Source organism: Microcaecilia unicolor, chromosome 3 (assembly GCF_901765095.1).
Source record: "Microcaecilia unicolor chromosome 3, aMicUni1.1, whole genome shotgun sequence".
NCBI lineage: Eukaryota > Metazoa > Chordata > Amphibia > Gymnophiona > Siphonopidae > Microcaecilia > Microcaecilia unicolor.
Window position 1 is genome coordinate 401,139,403 of NC_044033.1, and position 24,569 is coordinate 401,163,971.

The 24,569-nt window shown below is 44.3% G+C and overlaps 1 protein-coding gene and 1 long non-coding RNA gene across 2 annotated transcripts in view; one reads left to right on the plus strand and one right to left on the minus strand.

Annotated features, from left to right (window-relative positions):
* Positions 1-24,569, plus strand: part of LOC115467067 (cytochrome P450 2K6-like) — a 73,640-nt gene that overhangs the window by 32,700 nt on the left and 16,371 nt on the right. Inside the window, exons 4-5 of the mRNA XM_030198746.1 lie at positions 5,240-5,400; positions 6,520-6,693. Coding sequence (XP_030054606.1) covers positions 5,240-5,400; positions 6,520-6,693 — 335 coding nt within the window. The remainder of the gene's footprint in view (positions 1-5,239; positions 5,401-6,519; positions 6,694-24,569) is intronic.
* LOC115467075 lies at positions 9,650-17,646 on the minus strand. Its single transcript, XR_003941640.1, has 3 exons — positions 17,566-17,646; positions 15,263-15,268; positions 9,650-9,662 (listed from the first exon to the last, which is right to left on the minus strand). It is a non-coding gene; the product is annotated as an uncharacterized LOC115467075 (long non-coding RNA).

Consider the following 24,569-nt stretch of genomic DNA (forward strand, 5'->3'; position numbering starts at 1 on the left):
CTGTTACAATTGTGCCGCTTAATGCTTAGTCATCCAACCCCCCCCCCCCCCAAAACCCACTGTACCCACATGTAGGTGCCCCCTTTCACCCCTTAGGGCTATAGTAATGGTGTAGACTTGTGGGCAGTGGGTTTTGAGGGGAATTTGGGGGGCTCAACACACAAGGGAAGGGTGCTATGCACCTGGGAGCTCTTTTACCTTTTTTTTGTTTTTGTAAAAGTGCCCCCTAGGGTGCCCGGTTGGTGTCCTGGCATGTGAGGGGGACCAGTGCACTACAAATCCTGGCCCCTCCCACGAACAAATGCCTTGGATTTATTCGTTTTTGAGCTGTGCGCTTTCATTTTCCATTATCGCTGAAAAACAAAAACGCCCAGCTCACAAATTGTCGAATAAAACATGGACGTCTATTTTTTTTGGACGTCTATTTTTTTTTTAATACGGTTTGGTCCGCCCCTTCACGGACCCGTTCTCGGAGATAAACGCCCATTGAGATAGACGTTTTCGTTCGATTATGCCCCTCCACATATTGTTGCTAAGATTTAGCAGTGCCATATTGCAAAAACGAAATAAGTGGTGAAGTGAGACCATATATGTGTACTGAATGTGGGTTGTCCAATGGTGGGTTAGAAGGGATTTTAATTGTTTTTTTGTTTTTCCTTAGTATTAGGAAATGTACTAAGAATTATTTGTAATAAATCTAGCATAGTCATAGGGTACTGTCTTTTTAATTTATTAAAGTTAAGCACTAGGTACCCCCTTGCGGAGGATCCTGACGAATCTCATGAGCTCCAATATTAAAGAAAGGTGAAGAATAGAAGAAAGACAAGAAAGGGTGATAAGTTAGGAGGGACTTACACAGACAACATAGAAATAAAAGAAAGGAGATAAGCATAAAGACTGTAAATATACTTACCTGAGGGGGAGTGGGGGTGGGTCCTGAGTTGGATAAGTTGCCATACCTGTTTGAAATGAAATTGACACAAAGTATTAATTCTTGACTGTAACACTTTGTTGCAATTTTTAAACTCCTTTCTATTAAAATTTTAATATGTAATACTTTTCTGATATGTTCTTTGTTCCATTGACTAGTTTGTATGCTGGATCCTTTAGGGCACTTAGGTGAAGCTAAAGAACATTTAACTATATTTCTGTGTCTTGAAGTGTCATGTAGAGGGGCATTTTCGATATGATATCTAAGTCCGACTTTAGACGTTTTACAAAAAACTTCCAAAATTTGAATAGGAAAGAAGGTCATTTTCAAAAAAGAAAAACGTCTATCTTTTGTTTTTGAAAATACTGTTCCGAACAACGTTTTGTGATTTGGACGTTTTGTTTTTTGGTTAATTAAAAAAAAAAAAGTCCAAGCACAAAACACACAAAATCAAGCCATTGGGATGTAGGAGGAGCCAGTATTTTTAGTAGACTGGTCCCCCTGACATCCCAGTACAACAGTAGGGCACCCTAGGGGGCACTACAGTGGACTTCATAAACTGCACCCAGGTGCACATTTCACCATTGCTCCCTTATCTCATGTGCTGAGCCCCCCAAAACCCAGTACCCCCCAACTGTACACCACTACCATAGCCCTTACAGGTAAAGGGGGCACCTATACGTGGGTACAATGGGTTTCTGGTGAGTTTTGGAGGGCTCACAGTTTCCTCCACAAGTGTAACAGGTAGGGGGTAGGTAGGAGCCTGAGTCCACCTGTCTGCAGTGCACTGCACCCAACACTAGACTACTCCAGGGACCTGCATGTTATTCTGATGGACCTGAGTATAACATCTGAGGCTGGCATAGAGGTTGGTAAGTAATGTTTTTTTTAATCATATTTTAGGTAGAATGACCACTGGGGCCCTTTACTAAGCTGCTTTAAGCAGCTAGTATAGGTGTTACCATGTGCTAGACATTAGCATGCAACCATGTTAATCTCCAATGCAACAGCCAGAGAGGCAAAAATCTGCACTAGCTGCTTAATGCAGGGAATGGGCTTGACAGGGATGGAGCAAAGGCATGTTTCTTAGTGACAGCTGGTGCACCTGTTGATTCCGCAAACTAGCTGGGGCTACCGATAGCGAGACCGAACTTACTGTCAAGAGGAGGGGATAAGTGCAGCCATGCTACCAGCAGTCTAATAAGGCCTTCCCAGTAAGGACTACCATTCCCTTCATGATCTGATCACTGATGTCACCCCCCCCCCCCCCCCCCCCAAGGAAAAGGTTGGATCAGGGAAGGAAGTAGATTGAGGGGTTATCTTGGAGGAGTGCTGACTTCAAGGATCAGACCAAGAGGATGTAGGATGGGGGGGGGGGTGTAGAAACCCACGTCTATATTGTTAAAGATTTAGGGCAGGGCTGCATTGCATGCCTAGGCCAATAGTGTGGAGGGCTCTAGATATCAGTCAGACATGTAACACAGTTCCTCTGTGGTAAATGTCTGCTCTGTGTGGTAACTTCAGGGAAGGTGTTGGGCACACCCCTTGCATTTACTGCATGGGCTTCACACTTACTGTACATTACTTTTTATTTATTTATTTATTTATTTATTTATTTATTTATTTATTGCATTTGTACCCCACATTATCCCACCTTTTTGCAGGCTCAATATGGCTTACAGAGTAAGGTTATGATAAAGTCAATACATGATTATAAATACAGTTGATCATAAGCTGAGGTATAAGAGGATTTAGATGGACGGGAGTTAGGTAAGGTCGTGTGAGAGGTGTTTTTGGTGTACTTGGGTGGTTTAAGGAATGATTTGTTTCATTGAGGATGACTTTTGTAGGCTTTGTTGAAGAGGTGTGTTTTCAATGCTTTGCGGAAGCTGGTTAGATTGTCCATGGTTTTCAGGGTCCTCGGTAACGCATTCCAAAACTGTGTGCTTTTGTACGCAAAGGTCGTAGCATAAGTCTGTTTGTATTTCACTCCTTTACAGCTGGGGAAGTTCAGATTGAGGAATTTGCGGACCGATCTTTTGGCATTTCTGTGCGGTAGGTCCACTAGGTTTAACATATAGAGTGGGGCATCTGCGTGAATGATTTTTTGTACGGTCGTGCAGATCTTGAACTCAATTCATTCCTTGAGCGGAAGCCAGTGCAGTTTCTCTCTTAGGGGCTTCGCACTTTCATATTTAGGTTTTCCAAAGATGAGTCTGGCTGCGGTGTTCTGGGTTGTTTGGAGTTTTTTAATGGTCTGTTCTTTACAGACGGTGTACAGAGTGTTGCAGTAGTCCAAGTGGCTTATTACTAATGACTGTACTAGGGTGTGGAAGATGTTTCTTGGGAAAAAAGGTTTTATTCTTTTGAGTTTCCACATCGATTGGAACATTTGTTTCGTTGTATTCTTCACGTGGGTATCGAGTGTGAGGTTTCGATCAATGGTGACTCCAAGAATTTTCAGGTTTTCTGAGACAGGAAGTGTGCAGTGGGGTGTGGTTATAGTGGGGTAATTGTTTTTGCAGTTAACACACAATAATTTCAAAACCTTGCTGCACTTTAGTAAAGCCCCATTATGTATCTTTAAAGACAACTAATTTCTTATAAATTAAAGAAAATGCACAATATAATAATGATATTTCTTGCTTTAATTTCTGACACTGCTATCCTGGACTGACCCATCTATTTTTCTCTAATTTAATGTCTTGCTTACCCCTTTCCATTTATTGTACCCTGTCTGTTTGTTATTCAATTGTTGTAAGCCACATTGAGCCTGCCAGAGGTGGGAAATTGTGGGATATAAGCACAGTAAAATAAATAAATAAATAAATATTCATCATTGAAAATATTTTGCTAGTGTTTCTGCTATTGTACTAGCTTTCAGCATTCAGCATACTGTATGTGAAGGGGCATAATCGAACGCGAGCACCCATCTCCATGGGCGTCTATGTCCGAGAACGGGTACGTGAAGGGGCGGGACAGACCGTATTTTCGAAAAAAATGGGCGCCCATCTTTTTTTTCGATAATACAGTTTATGTCCGGCAAATGCATTGGATTTGTGCGGATTTGAGCTGGGCGATTTCGTTTTTCAGCGATAATGGAAACCGAAGGCGCCCAGCTCAAAAGCGAACAAATCCAAGGCATTGGGTTGTGGGAGGGGCCAGGATTCATAGTGCACTGGTCCCCCTCGCATGCCAGGACACCAACCGGGCACCCTAGGAGGCACTTGTAACAATTAAAAAAAAAAATTATAAATACCTCCCAAGTCCATAGCTCCCATCCCTTGGGTGCTGAGCCCCTTAAATCTTCCCCAAAACCCACTGCCCACAACTCAACACCATTACCATAGCCCTTATGGCTGAAAGGGGGCACCTACATGTGGGTACAGTGGGTTTTGGGGGCGGTTTGAAGCGCTCCCATTTACCACCACAAGTGTAACAGGTAGGGGGGTGGGCCTGCCTGAAGTCCACTGCACCCACTAACAACTGCTCCAGGGACCTGCATACTGCTGTGATGGAGCTGGGTATGACATTTGAAGCTGGCATACAGGCTGGGGAAAAAAATTGTTAAAGTTCTTTTTTTTGGTGGGAGGGGTTAGTGACCTCTGGGGGAGTCAGGGTCATCCCCGATTCCCTCCAGTGGTCATCTGGTCATTTAGGGCACTTTTTTGGGACTTGTTTGTGAAACAAAAGGGTACAAAATGACCCAAATTCGCGGTAAAAACGCCTTTCTTTTTTCGATTATCGGCTGAAGGCGCCCATCTCTCCTCGGCCGATAAACACGCCCCAGTCCCATCTTCACCATGCCTCCGACATGCCCCCATCAACTTTGCCCATTTCTGCGACAGATTGCAGTTGAAGACGCCCAAAATCGATTATACCGATTTGGGCGCCTTTGCGAGATGAAAACATTCCTCTTCAACAAGGCCTACAATGAACACCTATAACCTCACTAAGTCACCTCACCAACCCACTCAATCATGAAAGCTCACCATATACAACATCCTAAGCATTCCCTTCCTTCTTCCCTCCTTCCTTCGTCCTTCTTCCCTCTTCCCTTCCTTGATCACTACACATTACTAACTGTATCAGATATCCTAATATGACAATGTCAACAAATTTATGTAAGCCACATTGAGCCTGCAAATAGGTGGGGGAATGTGGGATACAAATGCAATAAAATAAATAAATAAAAATAAATAAATCTCCTGATTTGGGTCGAAATATGGGCGCCCAACACTTTCGAAAATAAGGCTGATAGTCAGTTTCTGATATGCCATCTAAACATTTTAAACTTCTGTTTTTCAGGAGAGCTGTTTAATGTTTCTATGGTACTGAATTCTACTACTACCAATGTGATCACATCTGTTATGTTTGGATCTCGGCTCGACTATGATAACCCCCTCTTATTTAGACTTGCCAGTCTTGTCAATGAAACATTAAAGCTCGTTGGGAGTTCCAACACTTTGGTAACTATAACATAATTAATGGTTATGATAATATATTACAGGATAATTTTAAAATATTCTGGATAACTGAAAGACACAAAGGTGGTTTCAACGTCTGTAGTTTATGTTAATTGTCAAAGAGAAAGTCTGTAGTTTATGTTAATTGTCAAAGAGAAACTTCCTGAATATTTTTCTTGTGAAAATTAGCCTAAACCTTCCTGGGCTGTTTGTAGTTGCCATTTTGTACACAGAAGAGTAAAATAACATAAATGCTTTTCGTAACTGCAAGTTCATGCACTGTTTAACTCCTATGACATGAAGAGAGTAACATCTCTTTTTAAACCAATTGAAAGTGTGCATGTTTACCTGATTGATGAAAGTTTGCTTTTTGGGGGGCTTTTTACTAAGTCACATAACTATCTATATGTGCCCAATGTGTGCCAAAATGGAGTTACGCCCGGCTACCGCGCGGCTCTTGAGGTAATTTCATTTTGGCGTGCGTCTGATATGCGCATACGAAAAATAATTTTTATTTTTGGACACGCATATTGGATGTGTGCCAAGTGGCATTTGACGCATGTCGGTTATTATCACCCAGTTACTATGTGAGACTTTACCACTAGGTCAATGGCTGGCGGTAAGGTCTCAGATCCAAAATGGACGTGCGTCAATTTTCATTTTGCCACATGTCCATTTTTGGCAAAAATTTAAAAAAAGGCATTTTTTACAGGTGCGCTGAAAAATGATTCTGCGTGTGCTCAAAACACGTGTCTATACTACCACAGGCCATTTTTCAGTGAACCTTTGTAAAAGGGCACATTTGATAGCTCAATATCTCCCATGCTATTTTTGATGATTTTTTGGGGGGGTGGGAGGAGCGGGATGAATGAAACATTACATTAAAAATAATATAAATATACAACTAAATAAATAAAATTTAAGAAATACAGATAAGAATGTGCAGAACTGACTTTACTACTGTCATTCAGAGTTAGTCTTTGTGGTGAATTAGCAATATGGAGTAGAATAACTGAGCAGACTGAATGAGTCATGTGGTCAGTTTTTGCCATCATCTTGCTATCTACAGGACACAAATGAACTGTTTCTTTTATTCCACGATCTTTTTTCAATTTTTTTCAGTTATACAATACGGTTCCCGTCTTTCAATTTCTACCTGGAGATCACAAGCCAATTAAGAGGAATATACATGAATTACAATCATTTTTGAGGAAAACCTTTTTAGACCACCTTCAAAAGCTAGATAGAGATGACCAGAGAAGTTTCACTGATGCATTTCTAGTCAGACAACAGCAGGTAGTATATTTTTTCTATATAAACCCACTCAGATAAGGCAATTTTGCACTATACGCATAGTAGGTCACATTTCTTCCCTTTTGTCAGAGATTTATATTCATTACAGTTGCATTATATTAGCATTTCTTTCTCATCCCCCTTTCCATGGTAATAGAGAATTGGAGAGGTCCATTTTTCTAGAGCCACTGAGCAGGAAAGTTAACTGTATAGTGTTATCTGTTTAACGTTATCTGGATTTTGAGCCCTGTTTCATGTGGGCTGAATGTTTAGTTTCAAGGTAACTAAATAATGCTTTTTTTTTTTTTTTTTTACAAGTCACCCTTGAAATTTTGTCCACCCAGCACTAGTCAAACTGAAAGAACATTCTAGAAACACTCCTCTTTTTCACTGGGTAAATTCTGTGCATCATTCAACTGGCCTATACAAAAGTTTACTGATCAATGGTGGAGATGGGAGAGGGTATTTTAACCATAAATATTTGGCCAGCTAATAGCCAGATAATCATTTTTAGAATATTAACCTCATAGAAAATCCATGGACATTTGTAAATAGTGTTTGCCTTGCGGTTTCTCCATTTATGTATCAATCGTTTTTATTGATAAACTAACATCTCCATCAGTTACATGCCACCAAGCAATAACATTTTACAAATTTCCCTTCCCACTCCCCTTCCCACTCCCCTTACCCTCCCAACCCTAACCTTCCCCTTAACTACTGAATACCTTAAAACACCCTACGAGCATAAAAGTTAACAAGACTGAATACCAGTGAATTGTATATCTGGGGTCTATTTGTTCAACAGGTGACTTCTTGCCACGGGGGTCATTGTATTCCAGAACAGACTCCAGTATTGCTGCAGTTTTACCCCTCCATCCGCTCCATTCTCAGAAACATGATCATCCGCATTCTCCATTGCTGAACTGTAGGGTAATTGTTAGATAGCCATTCTGTCAAAATGGCTTGTTTTGCCACTGTAGTGGCTTTAAACACAAATCTTTTCAATCCACTCTGAGAAGGTGAACTTAAAGTAGGGCACCCAAAGAAGTGCGCCAAATCATAGTGCCATCTCGCGTTCCACATCCCAGATACCTGCAACAATATGTCTTTCCAGAATTTTACAATCCCTATACACGTCCAAAACATATGTCCCAATGTGACCCCTTCCACTCCACCTTTTGGGCACGATCCCCATGGCGACACTCCCATATGGAAAGCACAACGTGGGGAAATATACACAAGGAGCACAAATTTGTATTGCAGCTCCCAGTGCGCAGCAATTGCAGAGTATTTGCGAATAGCCAAAATATGTGCTTTCAGCTGCTCCACTGTCAGAGATAGCAGGATGTCCTTCCTCCATAATTCCAAGAGTCGAGAGTAGTTTAATTCCGGAGCGGTGTCCCTGATATGCCGATGATGAAAGGAAAGCGACACTTTCTGTTGCGCCTCTAAAGAATAGGCTGTAGAGAGCTCAACCTGAACATCTTCTGCCAAGTCACTCCATGGTAGCGTTCTAACGTAATGACTCAGCTGAGCATAATGAAAGATATCTCTGGAGGGGATTGAATAATCAGACCGTAGATCCGTGAAGGATTTAAGTTTGCCATCTGTTGTCACTACATGAAGCAAATATACCAATCCACAATGCTGCCACCTGTAGAAAGCGGGATAGATGCAACCCGGCTTGAACGCCGGATTGTTACAAATTGACAAATAAGGTGTCACCTTTGGTGAAAAACGATGTAATCGGCACACCCACTTCCATATCACTTTACAGTGGTCATGATAGACGAAATTCTCAATAATTTTGGTATTGTGCCGCCAGAGACATGCAAGAGGTTACTAAAATGCACGTTAGGCAGAAGTTGAAGTTCCAATGTTGTATTAAAATCATCAGAAGTTGAACGAAACCAGTCATTAACATGTCTCATACCACTTTTTACTGTTACATGCCTCATACTTAATAATCCCAACCCTACTACTACTACTATTTATCATTTCTATAGCGCTACAAGGCATATGCAGCGCTGTACACCATTCACAAAAAGAGACAGTCCCTGCTCAAAGAGCTTACAATCTAGATAAGACAGGAAAACAGACAGAACAATTAAGGGTAAGGGAATAAAGAGGTGAGGATAAAGGACAGGGCAAGTGAGTAATGGTTAGGAGTCAAAAGCAGTGGTAGAGGTGGGCTTTAAGTCTGGACTTGAAAACGGCCAAAGACAGGGCTAGACGTTGTGATAAAGTCACATCCAGGATAGTTGGGTTAAGGCAGTTTCAGTCTGAAATACAAGTCCCAGAAGGCATTGCAGGCAAGGAGCCAAAGGGTGAGATGAAGAACCCGGACTGGACTCCTAGCTGCAATCGGGGAAGACATGGGTGTAAGCTGGCAGGTTGTGTAGAGGGGCTGACACTAGGTGGAAAGAGAGTTAGGAAACCCTGTGTGCAGAAGCTCATCATTGGTCTCATTAGTCTAATGCTTAACTCAGCTGGTTTGGGATTGGGGAAGCTAATGGAAGGAGAATGATTGGTTGTGGTAGCTGAAGCCAGGGATTGATTAGGCAGGTGGGAAGGAGTCTCAGCAGTTCAGTTCAGGAGAGAGAAGCAGAAGGAGAGAAGCAGTTACAGGCTGAAAACCCTTGGGCAGGGAGGTCCTTAAAGTACTGAAGCCGGCTGAAATCCCTTGGGTGAGAGGAAGTCCCAAAAATATTGAATTCACCAGTGAAGCTGATAGAGGGGGGAACCCTTGGGTAGAGGGAGTCCCTAAAGTATTGAACTCTTCTGAAGGTAAAGAGGATAGAAGGTAGAAACTGCTGCTTGGTGACTGAACTGTGATGATGAACTGAAAGAACTGTTTGTCTTGGAAATTGAACTACTGTTTATTGTGCACTGGATAAAGATCCCAGACTGGAGCTGACTGTAAGCCTGTATTGAATCCTGGTATGTGCTGATAGCCTGCTGCTTAAAGGGGACTATTTGCCACACACTTTCAGGTGGCTTATACGCAGGGGCTTATCTGGGGTTTGGCGGTAGGGGGGGCCAGAGCCAGAGTGGGGGGACATTATAGCCCCCCCACCGCCATTGCCACCCCCCTGCCACCGCCAACACCTACCTTTGCTGGCGGGGGACCCCAACCCCTGCCAGCCGAGGTCCGCTTCCTCTAAAAATATTCCTTGAGCTGAGGTCTTTTGAGGTGTTTGTCCTCGCTCCCACTCCTCCGTGCTGCTGTTCAAACTCTGCAAAATCCAGTTTCGGAGTCTGTCTGACGTCGCAGCACGTTGTACGTGCAGGACGACGTACAACGTGCTGCGACGTCAGACAGACTCCGAAACTGGATTCCACAGAGTTTGAACAGCAGCACGGAGGAGTGGGAGCAAGGACGAACAACTTAAAAGACCTCAGCTCAAGGAATATTTTTAGAGGAAGCGGACCTCGGCTGGCGGGGGTTGGGGTCCCCCGCCAGCAAAGGTAGGTGTTGGTGGCGGCAGGGGGGGTGGCAATGGCGGCAGGGGGGTGGCAATGGCGGCGGGGAGGCTATAATGTGCCCCCCACTCTGGCTCTGGCCCCCCCTACCGCCGAACCCCAGATACGCCCCCTGCTCTCACATCCTCCCTGTCTCCTCGGCTCGTAACCTTGGAGTCATCTTTGATTCCTTTCTCTCCTTCTCTGCACATATTCAACAGATCGCCAAAACCTGTCGTTTCTTTATCTACAATGTTAGCAAAATTTGCCCCTTCCTTTCTGAATACGCTGCCAGAACCCTTATCCACACCCTTGTCACCTCTCGCTTGGACTAATGCAATTTACTTCTCACTGGTCTTCCGCTCAGCCATCTCTCTCCTCTCCAATCTGTCCAAAATTCTGCAGCACAACTTATTTTCCACCAGAATCATTATACCCACACTAGCCCACTCCTCAAGTCACTTCACTGGCTCCCTGTCCGCTTCCGCATTCAGTTTAAACTTCTCCTACTGACCTTTAAATGCATCCACTCTGCAGCCCCCCATTACCTCTCCACTCTCATCTCTCCCTACATTCCTCCCCATGAACTCCGCTCACTGGACAAATCTCTCTTGTCATCTCCCTTCTCCTCCACTGCTAACTCCAGGCTTTGTTCCTTTTCTCTCGCAAAACTTATGCCTGGAATAGACTTCCTGGACCTTTATGTCTAGCTCCATCTCTACCTGTTTTCAAATCTATGCTGAAAACCCACCTTTTCAATGCTGCTTTTTAGCTCCTAGCCACTACTCAGTTGCCCTCCCCTTGTCCCTTCCTTCCTTCTCACCCATTACTTCCCTCACCTGTAACTGTCTTGTCTGTCTGTATTATTTAGATTGTAAGCTCTTTTGAGCAGGGACTGTCTCTTTGTATCAGGTGTTCAGCGCTGCGTGTGTCTGGTAGCGCTATACAAATGCTAATAATAATAATAATTTCCATATCTATGCAGCTTATATTTGCGATAAAAAATAGAGTGGGACTCCTTTTCATGTAACAACGTATTAAGTGCTACTTGAGTGGTCTTAAGGTTCTCAAGAGTTGCGCAGGAGGGATATCTAATATGTCTTTGCTTTGCTTTTTTCAGCTGGGTTTCTAAATGTAATATACTTGACGCCAAGCGTTTTTTCCTTGCACAAACAAAGGCAATGATATCTCCCCTCAACATAGCCTTAGAGGCTGACCAAAACAGTGATGGCTGCTCTTCATGCCCTGCGTTATTAAGTGCATGACTATTCCATTTTTCCTGTATATATTTTTGAAAAAATGGGTCTATATGCAAATAAGATGGAAACCTCCAGCCCGAACCCCCTCCCTTATCAGCAGCAGTCTCCACGTCCATCCACACTGGGGCATGATCAGAGATCTCCTCCGGGCCTGTTACCACCGATTGAACCCTAGAGAACAGTGCACAGTCCACTAATATATAATCTAACCTAGTTTGAGTCCTGTGCGCCATGGACCTGTGAGTATAATCTCTTTCACTGGGGTGCAGCACTCGCCATGTATCTATTAAATTAAGAGCATGCAAGAACATGGAGAGTGTGTCAGCTCGATACCCTGCATAATGATGGGAGGCTGGGTTAGTACAGTCCAACCTTGGGTCCGATACCAAGTTGAAGTCTCCCAATATCACCAAACGCTGCCCTCCAGTCTGCAAACATGTCTGAATTAGTGAGTGGAAAAATTTGGGATCTTGTTGGTTAGGGTAGACAACTACCAAGTAAAACTCTATACCCTGCAACCATATCTGAAGTAATAAATAGTTGCCTTGTATTCCCTTAGCTACCAGGGACGCTTTGTATGGAGTGCCTTTCCTAAATAACACCGATACTCCCCCCTTCCTACCCTGGGGAGAAGCCATGAAAACTTCCCCTACCCATGATCTCTGTAGCTTCTTGTGTTCCAAATCTGTGAGGCAGGTTTCCAGCAAGCAAGCTATCCGCCTAATTTTCGAAAGAGAAAAACGCCTATAGTGCGACCTAAATCGGGAGGTAGACGTTTATCTCGCAAAGGTGCCCAAATCGGTATAATTGAAAGCCGATTTTGGGCGTTTCCAACTGCACTCCGTCGCGGAAACAAATAAAGTTGACGGGGGCTTGTCAGAGGCTTGGTGGAGGCGGAACTGGGGCGTGGTTATCAGCCGAGGAGAGATGGGCGTCTTTAGCTGATAATCGAAAAAAAAGGCGTTTTTACCGCAATTTTGGGTCACTTTTTTTGGACCCTTTTTTTCATGAACAAGTCCCAAAAAAGTGCCCCAACTGCCCAGATGACCACTGGAGGGAATCGTGGATGACCTCCCCAGACTCCCCCAGTGGTCACTAACCCCCTCCCACCAAAATAAAAACACTTTAAAAACTTTTTTCCAGCCTGTATGCCAGCCTCAAATGCCATACCCACCTCCATGACAGCAGAATGTGTTCGATCCTCTCACAGCCTTTCCCTGGGTCAGATGTGGCTCTCGGGTGCAGTACAGGGTCACATCACCATTGCATTGTGGTGGGTGTAGGGTATTGGGCTCCATGATTTCATTAGCTTGTGTTACAGTCTCACGATGTTGGTAATTGGAAGGCTCTTCTCCCATGGTGCTTTTCCCCCAGCCTACTGGGTCAGAGTGTGCCCTGTTGTGTTTCCTGTTGTAGTCCATGCGGTAGTGGCCATTTTTGTAAGCCAGTTTTAGTTCCCTTTCCTGTGTTAGCCACATTACAGAACTTAGTTCTTATCCTGAATGTGGCTGCCAGCTCTGACCTACTGCTCATCTCAGTACCAGGGAGACTCGTTGCCAGTGGGGCACAACCTCTGATCTGCAGTTAACTATGAGTAAACGCGGTTATTCCAGTAAAGGACGTTTTCGGAGAGATTAGTCTTCAGGTGTCAACTGGTGTGCCAATGTTATATAGCAGCAACCAGTCCTAGAGGCCTGCGTGTATGCAGGTCCCTGGAGCACTTTTAGTGGGTACCGCAGTGCACTTCAGCCAGGTGGCCACAGGCCCATCCCCCCCCCCCCCCCCCACACCTGTAACACTTGTGCTGGTAAATGGGAGGCCTCCAAAACCCACTGTATCCACATATAGGTGCCCCCTTCACCCCTAAGAGCTATGGTAGTGTTGTACATTTGTGGATAGTGGGTTTTGGGGAGGGGGGTTGGGAGCTCAGCACTTGTGTTAAGGGAGCTATGCATTTGGGAGCTTTTTCTGAAGTCCACCGCACTGACCTAGGGTGCCCAGTTGGTGTCCTGGCATATCAGGGGGGCCAGTGAACTACCAATCCTGGCCCCTCCCACGACCAAATGGCACGGATTAGGACGTTTTTGAGCTGGGCGTTTTTAGTTTCCATTATCGCTAAAACAAACGCCCAGCTCAAAAACGGCCATTTTTTTGAAAATACGGTTCGGCCCGCCCCTTCACAGACCCGTTCTCAGAGATAAACACCCATGGAGATAGGCGTTTCCGTTCAATTATGCCCCTCCACGTCAATCTTATGTTGGTTCAAGGCGGAGAGTATTTTAGAGCATTTTACCGAGGACGTTATGCCCCCCACATTTCACGTTGCTACTCGGACAGGCATTCAGAAACCTGCACAATGGAAACCAAAAGGAATATTTTTACTACTCCCCCATCCTCCGCCTCAAACCGCCCATGACCATCGTTCCACACCCCCCATAGCACACGTGGAGGGGCATAATCAAATGGGGCACCCAAGTTTTCATGAGGGCGTCCTCACAGGACGGCCCCGCAAAGGGGCAGGGAAACCCGTATTATCAAAACAAGATGGGCGTCCATCTTTCTTTTTGATAATATGGTCGTGGACGCCCAAATCTCAACATTTAGGTCAACCTTAGAGATGGTCGACCTTAATATTGAGATGGTCGACATTAGAGATGGTCGCCCCCGGTTTTCGGCAATAATGGAAACTGTGGACGCCCATCTCAAAAATGATCAAATCCAAGCCCTTTGGTTGTGGGAGGAGCCAGAATTCGTAATGCACTGGTCCCCTTGACATGCCAGGACACCAATCGGGTACCTTAGGGGGCACTGCAGTGCACTTCACAAATTGCTTCCAGGTGCATAGCTCCCTTACCTTGGGTGCTGAGATCCCCAAAACCCACTTCCCACAACTGCACACCACTACCATAGCCCTAAGGGGTGAAGGGGGGCACCTACATGTGGGTACAGTGGGTTTCAGGTGGGTTTTTGAGGGCTTACATTTACCAACACAAGTGTAACAGGTAGGGTGGGATGGGCCTGGATCCGCCTGCCTAAAGTACACTGCACCCACTAAAACTGCTCCCTGCATACTGCTGTGATGGACCTGAGTATGACATCTGAGGCTGGCAAAAAAAAAAAAATTAGGGTGGGAGGGGGTTGGTGACCACTGGGGGAGTAAGTGGAGGTCATCCCTGATACCATCCGGTGGTCATCTGGTCAGTTTGGGCACCTTTTTGAGGCTTGGTCACAAGAAAAAATGGACCAAGTAAAGTCGGCCAAGTGCTCGTCAGGGACGCCCTTCTTTTTTCCATTATCGGCCGAGGACGCCCATCTCTTAATCATGTCCCAGTCCCGCCTTTACTACGGTGCCGACACACCCCCGTGAACTTTGGTCATCCCCGTGACGGGAAGCAGTTGAGGACGTCCAAAATCGGCTTTCGATTATGCCGATTTGGGCAACCCTGAGAGAAGTCGCCCATCTCCTGATTTGTGTCGGAATATGGGCGCCTTCTCTTTCAAAAATAAGCCTGATAATCGACCACATCTTGCTTACATAAAGCTCTTAACTCATTCAACAACCACTCTGCTCTCAAAAGTTCACAACTAGCCCATTCCATAATTACCCCATGGTCTTGGAGATAATCACCCCAATGTGTGTCCTCATGTATCTCAAAGATATTCAGATTTTGGCATAACTTAATTTTCAACCCCTGCCTCCCACCCACCCCCCCAAGCCAACCCTGTTCTTCTGAAACCCCCAAACTTCCCTACACCATTTTCACAGGCACCAATTACCTGTGGAAATGAGAGATCTACTTTAGATGCTAAGGACCCTCAACCTCAAACATCCATTATTCATATAAACTTACTCACCCCTACAATATCCCTCTGGAAACACATATAGTTAAACAAGTACAATTGGCATACCAAGATTTCTATGCGTTTTCAGCCGCATCGAAATGGCCCTCCTCAACGAGGAAGGCTTTCGCCTCAGTCACTGATTTAAAGTTATGCCAGTTATCCTGGATCAGGATCCTCATTTGCGCTGGGTAAGAGAGCATAAATTTAACGTTCTTTTTTATAAGAAATGAACATAATGGATGGAATTGGCGATGTTGTTCTTGCACTGCTTGCGAGAAATCATGAAAAATCCACACTCTCTGAGATTCATACTGTAAGTTTTACCTTCACAGGCGGAATCCCTGAAGAATTTCAATCTTATGCCTGTAGTTGAGGATTTTCGCTATCACAACTCTTGGACGACTTCAGTTTTCAATCTTTCGTCTCACCCGGTGCACCCTCTCCATCACCACAAGGCCCACTGAGTCAGATAATGCCAACTCTTTCGCCAGCCAGTTTTCTAGCCAGACCGTCAAGTTTTGATCTGGCACTCGCTCTGACAATCCCATGATTATTATATTATTACGTCGTGAATGATTCTCTAAGTCCTCCAGCTTGAATACGAGCTCTACGATTTGTGTGTTTAGGCGTGCGATATCTGGGGCCTGTCCCCATGAGTCATCTAGCGCCGACACTCTCGCCTCCAGGTCTCCGGTTCTTATTCCCAAACTGTCTAGCTCCGTTTGAAAATTCTCCAACTGTAAAGAGAATGCTTCCCAGGATGGCTCTAAGGCCTTTGTCACAGCTGTTGTAAGTTGTGCAAGTTGGGAATCAGAAAATACTGTGGTCGATGCCAGTGGACTCTCCGCCATCTTGGAGTCTCTGCACCTGGGTTTATTTTTTTCTTTCCTCGCCAATTTTTGTGTCATCACCTAAGGCGATTTCTCTAAGAATCTGTCCATTCAAATAGTACTTCAATAATAAGCACAGGGTGAGCAAAGTGCTGAAAAATTACATTAACATGGCTTGTCAAGAGTCAAGGGTCCAGGAGCAACAACCCGAGGCTGCTTCTCTGCTCACTGCATCACGTGATCCCTGGTATCTCCATTTATAAATGAACTTTAAAAAATGGTTTCTGCAGTATGCAGATTGAAAGTATGCACACATTGTTTTCTGGGCAGAGTTTGCAAGATTTGCAAAGCTAAAGTACATATGTATTTCCATTTAAAAAGTACAATGGCAATACATATAAGTGTCAGCTACTTGTCGCTTATTTATTTATTTATTATATTTGTATCCCGCACTTTCCCACTAAAAGCAGGCTCAATGCGGCTTACATAGTAATAGGTAACACAGAATTTTGTTATGTAAAGTGGGAAATTAAGTATAACATAATAGAAGGATGGATGGGTAGTCAGAGTCACACACCCTAACCTACAGGACCAACTAAATATAATCCTATTCTACAGACCTCCAGTCAAATGGCAAGAAGCACAGATCCACTTCACAGACTTCATATCAAACACTTGTCTATCATCCCAAAATATCATCATAGCAGGAGATATCAACCTCCACCTTGAAAACACCAATTCAAACAATGTACAAGAATGCAAGGAATTCCTCCAACTCTGGGAGTTCCACTGGCCTAATATACAGCCCACCCACAAACACGGACACACCTTAGACATTATAACTCACAAAGTTTCATCAGACACGAACCTCACAATCAAGGACACAAGATGGACAATTACACCTTGGTCAGATCATTACAAAGCAAATACATCCCTCCTTTGGAAAACAAAAGAAAAAAAACAACACCAGGAAAAAAGAACTTACAGTACAAGAGGCAAAATAGACCCTCTAACATTCTGGCAACAAATCTATGCCGCCGAATGGACAACATCCACAGAATCACCCCAATTCTTACAGGAATGGGATAACAGATGCAGAACAGTTCTAGACAATATAGCTCCGCTCCAAACTAGAACCTCGCATAGAACTGACTCTATCCCATGGTTCAACCAAGATCTGAAAGAACTAAAAACAAAGGTCAGAAGACTAGAAAGATCATGGAGTAAAAAAAAAGATGAAAACACACTTAAAGAATGGAAACAATTACAAAGAAAATACAAATACAGCATCAGACATACCAAAAGAACGTACTACAAAACCATAATAGGACCAGACTACAAGGATACACACAAACTCTTTTCACTCGTAAATAACCTCCTAGACACCACACGAGTCACCTCAAATAGCACAGACACCCCATCGGCAGCCGACCTAGTGAACTATTTCAACGAAAAAATTACAAAGCTCCGAAGCATGATACCAAGCAACACCACTGAATATTCAACTATCCTTGAATGCCTAGACCCAAAACCTGGGGAATATCCAGCTGACCGATCATGGACCAACTTTAACCCAATTACAGTAGATGAACTCACACACTGGCTTAAAAAATATGCCAAATCTCATTGCAAACTAGACATCTGCCTCACCAACCTAATAAGAGCAGCACTCAAACAATTTAAACATGACCTCACGAAACAGATAAACTATAGACTCCTACATGGTCTCTTCCCCACGGAAACTGGAAACATACTACTCACGCCGCTGCCGAAAGATGCCAAGAAAAGCACAATGGACTTAACCAACTACCGACCAGTTGCCTCCATCCCACTCACTACAAAGTTGATGGAAGGCATAGTGACGAAGCAACTCACAGACTACCTGACCAAACACTCAATTCTACACGAATCACAGTCAGGATTCCGCGCAAATCATAGCACCAAAACCGTACTAGTGTCTGCAATGAACTCCTTCAAAAAAACAATTGCAATCGGCAAGAACATACTCATATTACAATTTGACATGTCCAGTGCCTTCGACATGGTGGATCATGAAATACTATTACACATTCTAGAATACTTCGGCATTGGAGGCCCAGTCCTGAAATGGTTCAAAGAATTCCTCACCACCAGATCCTACCAAGTTATAATAAATAATACCAGATCACCGTACTGGTCACCGGCATGTGGAGTCCCTCAAGGATCCCCCCTTTCACCCACAATCTTCAACTTAATGATGATTCCACTAGCCAAACTCCTGGCCGACCAAAACCTCAACCCCTACATATACGCTGATGATGTCACAATCTACATTCCGTTTAAGAAAGACCTAAACGAAATAACCAACAAAATCAACCAGAGCTTCCAGATCATGCACTCATGGGCGGACTCATTCCGGCTAAAGCTCAATGCTGAAAAAACCCAATGCCTAGTCCTCACATCCCAATACAATACAAACATATACTCCACTATAACCACACCTTACTGCACACTACCTATAGCAGAAAACTTGAAAATTCTGGGAGTTACCATTGATCGAAACCTCACACTCGACACCCACGTGAAGAATACAACGAAAAAAATGTTCCAATCGATGTGGAAACTCAAAAGAATTAAACCTTTCTTCCCAAGAAATATCTTTCGCACCCTAGTCCAGTCACTAGTTATAAGCCACCTGGACTACTGCAATGCCTTGTACGCAGGATGTAAAGAACAGACCATAAAAAAACTTCAGACAACTCAAAACACAGCAGCCAGACTCATCTTTGGAAAACCTAAATATGAAAGCGCGCAGCCCTTGAGAGAAAAACTGCATTGGCTTCCGCTCAAGGAACGAATTGAATTCAAGTTATGTACAACCGTGCACAAAATCATCCACGCAGATGCCCCACTCTATATGCTAAACCTAGTAGACCTGCCGCCCAGAAACGCCAAAAAATCGGCCCGCAAATTCTTAAACCTGAACCTTCCCAGTTGCAAAGGAGTGAAGTACAAACAAGCATATGCCACGACCTTTGCATGCAAAAGTACACAGTGCTGGCATGCACTACCCAAAACCCTGAAAACCACGAACAATCTAACCAGCTTCCACAAAGCTTTGAAAACGCATCTCTTTAACAAGCTTACAAAAGTCTCCATCATTGATACAACTCTTCCCCCAATTCACCCAAACACACCTAAACACCTCTCATATAATCTACCCAAGCTTCCGCCCAACTACCACCTCTCTTACCTCTGCTTTTGATCAATTGTATTTAAATTAGGCACTGTCTTTATCATAACCTACTCTGTAAGCCACATTGAGCCTGCAAAAAGGTGGGATAATGTGGGGTACAAATGCAATAAATAAATAAATGGATGGGTAGGTAGGTAGAGACAGGTTGGGTATCTAGCATTGATTGAGGGGGCAACTGTGCTTACCTCAGTTATATCTAACATCACCTGGAGCAAGCTGATTAGCTCATAGGCCTACCATGATACACTTCTGATGATGCAGTTTCATCTCCTCTGGACAGGATAACAGTTACTCAGTCTTGTATTCCTTGTGGAAAAAATAAATGAACAGAAGCTCACAATACAGCAAAACTGCACTTGTTACGTGAGCCCTAATTGTCTTGTGAGACAAATCTTTTGTACTGCCTCCTGTTCTAAGAACAAATAATACTGAGATTACAGTACAGAAAGAGACAGTGTATTTGGGAGTGGCATTGGATCAGCACCTGATTATGCATTCATAGATCAATAAAACCATGTGTACTGCATTCTATAAAATGGCCCAAGAAACAGCAAGGCAAACGATCTGCAAATTCCAATGTGGAAAACAAGACAGAAGATCAATATGACATGCAAACATTTTATTAATAATATTGTATACCAGAACAATGCCCGACACAGGCCGTGTTTTGCCCAAAGGGGCTGCATCAGGGGCTAAAAATAGACAAACACATAAAATCATGAATATAAAATAATATAAAAAAATAAATAAATTAAAAAACATAGTATGTCATATCATCATCAAATTATTAAAATATATATAAATGATAATAATAATTAATAATTATTCAAAAACACATATATGATTAAGAGAACCATTCATCACGTCGCTATACCCACATCCAAACCTAATGAAAAATATATGCATATGTAAACTCATAATTCAATGTACCCATATCAACATATACATATTATCATAAAACATAAAATTATAAAACATGAGATAATAAAACATGAGATTATGAACATGAAAATATAATATATATGAAACAAGCAATTCATCTATGACAATTATAAAACATGAATATATATAGAAACATATCGTATATAACAGGCTATACATCTACACCGAAATATATTAAAATTAAATTTCAAAATGTTATAAAAAAAAATAGGACACGTACCTAAAATGGAAAACTTCCAATAAGAACAACTGTATAAAACTAAAAATATAAAAAGATATGAAAAAAACTCTCTCCCGACGTCAAGTCACAGGTTTCTCTGTACGTGCCGTTGAAATCAGCTGGGAACCATCACTCGCCAAACACGGGCGGGTACGCCTGCTTTTCGCGTCCTGGGCCACCCCATGCCAGCGCTCCTGACCGGCTGCTGCTGTGGATGAACATTACCGGCGGGGACAGAGACAAACGGGTGACCGGCGAACACCGGGTGGGGATCGTCCGACAGCAGCTCTGAACAGGGAACTGATCCCCTCTCTGTCATCACAGTGGTCCGTTCCATCGTTGCAAACCATCTATCTCCATGTTTGCTGTGGGGATCGTTAATTAAAAAACAAAACGATGGTTTGCTAAATGTGACCTTGCTGCCGCAAAAACTCAGGCAATGGAATACAACTGCTATCTCCTCTCTTTCATCACAGTGGTCGATTTCCCTGCTGCTTAGAGCGCAACACCTCCCCCTTCCCACCACAGCTGAAGTTCTTCACCTTTTTCCCATTCTGTCTCTCTCCCCCCCCCCCCCCCTCTCCTCTCACTAACAGACACACACACCTCAAAAACGACTGGCTATAAGGGCGACTGACCCTGCACTATCACAGGGACTCCTAGCAGCTCTCTCTCTCACACATACACACACTCTCACTCACTCTCTTAACAACTGGCTATAAGGAGAGACTGACCCTCCACTGTCACAGGGACTCCTAGCAGCTCTCTCTCTCTCACACACACACACATACACACTTTCACTCTCTCTCACTGGGACCCCTAGCAGTGCACACACACACACACACACACTGCTCAAAAATGAGCCCTGCTTTGCTGCCTCAAACAACTGGCTATACACAGTGACTGACCCTCCACTGTCACAGGGGACTCCTACCAGCACTCTCTCTCTCTCTCTCTGTCTCACACACACACAACTGACAAACAAGCCCTGCTTTGCTGCCTCAAACAACTGGCTATAAGGAGCAACTGACCCTCCACTGTCACAGGGACTCCTAGCAGCTCTCTCTCTCTCTCTCTCTCTCTCTCTCTCTCTCTCACACACACACACACACACACACATGCACACATACACACACACACATACTCTCTCTCACTCTCTTAATAACTGGCTATAAGGAGTGACTGACCCTCCACTGTCACAGGGACTCCTAGCATCTATCTCTCTCTCACACACACATACATACACACATATACACACTCTCACTCTCTCTCTCTCTCTATCTCAACAACTGGCTATAAGGAGCGACTGACCCTCCACTGTCACAGGGACTCCTTGCACCTCTCTCTCAGAACGTAGTATATAAAACTGAACTGTACACATCCACTCATTTCTTGCTTTGACTATTTGCTGTTTACACAAAGAACATAGTATATAAAAGTGTACTATCCTGCTTATTTTCGAAAGGAGAAAAACGCCCATGTTCGGGAGATGGGCGTCCGTTTCCCATGGGCAGCCAAATCGGTATAATCAAAAGCCGATTTTGGTCGTCTTCAACTGCACTCCATCGCGGGAATGAATAAAGTTGACGGGGGCATGTCGGAGGCGTGGTGAAGGCGGGACTGGGGCGTGGTTATTGGCCGAGCAGAGATGGGCGCGCTCGGCCGATAATGGAAAAAAGAAAGGCGTTTTTAGCGAGAATTTAGGACACTTTTTTGGCTACTACCAGGGACAAAACAGGGCACACTCTGACCCAGAAGGCAGGGGGGAAAGCACCATGGGAGAAGAGCCTACCAACTACCAACATCGTGAGACTGTAACACAAGCTAGTGAAATCACGGAGCCCAATACCCTACTCCCACCACAATGCAATGCTGATGTGACCCTGCAGTGCACCCGAGAGCCACATCTGACCCAGGGAAAGGCTGTGAGAGGATCGAACACATTCTGCTGTCATGGAGGTGGGTACGGAATTGGAGGGTGGCATAGAGGCTGGGAAATAAGGTTTTTGCAAGTGGGTTTTTTTTGGTGGGAGGGGGTTAGTGACCACTGGGGGAGTCAGGGGAGGTGATTCCCAATTCCCTCCGCTGGTCATCTGGTCATTTAGGGCACTTTTTTGGGTGCCCTAAATGACCAGATGACCAGCGGAGGGAATTGGGAATCACCTCCCCTGACTCCCCCAGTGGTCACTAACCCCCTCCCACCAAAAAAACCCCACTTGCAAAAACCTTATTTCCCAGCTTCTATGCCACCCTCCAATTCCGTACCCACCTCCATGACAGCAGAATGTGTTCGATCCTCTCACAGCCTTTCCCTGGGTCAGATGTGGCTCTCGGGTGCACTGCAGGGTCACATCAGCATTGCATTGTGGTGGGAGTAGGGTATTGGGCTCCGTGATTTCACTAGCTTGTGTTACAGTCTCACGATGTTGGTAGTTGGTAGGCTCTTCTCCCATGGTGCTTTCCCCCCTGCCTTCTGGGTCAGAGTGTGCCCTGTTTTGTCCCTGGTAGTAGTCATTTTTGTAAGACAGTTTTAGATCCCTTTCGTGTGTTAGCCACGTTACAGAACTTAGTTCTTACCTTGAATGTTGCTGAAAGAGGGCATTGTACACCATTCTGCCAGCTCTGAGCTACTGCTAATCTTAGTACCAGGGAGACTCGTTGCCAGTGGGGCACAACCTCTGATCTGCAGTTAACTGTGAGTAAACGCAGTTGTTGAAATAAAGGATGTTTTCAGCGAGATTAGTCTTACGGTGTGAACTGCTGTGCCAAGGTTATACAGCAGCAACAAGTCCTGTCCCTGGAGCAGTTTTAGTGGGTAATGCAGTGCACTTCAGGCAGGCGGACCCAGGCCCATCCCCCCATACCTGTACCACTTGTGGTGGTAAATGGGAGCCCTCTAATCCCCCCCAAAACCCACTGTACCCACATGTAGGTGCCCCCCTTCACCATTAAGTGCTATGGTAATGGTGTTGAGTTGTAGGGAGTGGGTTTTGGGGGGGATTTGGGGGTCTCAGCACCCAAGGTAAAGGAGCTATGCACCTGGGAGGTAATTTAATGTTTTTTCCTATTTTTTAAAAGTGCCCCCTAGGGTGCCCGGTTGGTGTCCTGGCATGTGAGAGGGACCAGTGCACTACGAATCCTGGCCCCTCCCACGACCCAAAACCTTGGATTTGGTCGTTTTTGAGCTGGGATGCTTCGGTTTCGATTATCGCTGAAAAACGAAAACGCCCAGCTCAAACAAACGCCCACATCTCAATAACGCCCACATCCAATGCATTTGCCTGGCACAAACCGTATTTTCGAAACTAAAGATAAACGTCCATCTTTTTCGAAAATAAGATTCGGCCCACCCCTTCACGGACCCGTTCTCGGAGATGGACGTTCTTACACATGGGCGTTTGCGTTCGATTATGCCCCTCCACACACATCAACTCACATTACGTTCATCAACTTTTAAATTGCATTTCAGAAATAAAAAATCTTGCCCGTTTTAATGGGCTTAACGGCTTGTTAACACATAAAATAGGAAATGCAGCCATTTTATAAGAACTTAAGAATAGCCATACTAGGTCAGACCAATGGTCCATCTAGCCTAGTAGCCTCTTCCAGCAGTGGCCAGTCCAGGTCACAAGTATCTGGCAGTAACCCAGTTAGTAGCACCATTCATGCTACCAATCCCAGGGAAAGCAGTGGTTTTCCCATGTCCATCTCAATAACAGACTATGGACTTTTACTCCAGGAACTTGTCCAAATCTTGTTTAAACCCAGATATGCTAACCACTGTTATCACATTCTCATGGAGTATTACTCTAATAACTGGGGTTAACAGTAAAATGATATGTCTGAATGGTAGCCCACATTGATAAATCCTCACCACCTCTGTCCCCTGTGGAACTCTTGAATGCCTACTAAAAATGGTAAGAGTAGAAAAAAGGAAGATAACAAAGACTGTCCTGAATAAGCTAAAAGTGGCCTCAGCGCATAGGAAAGCCCTGAGCTACTGATATCGCAGTCCACTTTTTAGTACAGCTTAGTAAAAGGGCCCCTAAGTCAGCACCCCTGAACAAAGAAAGTTACAGTTAATCAGA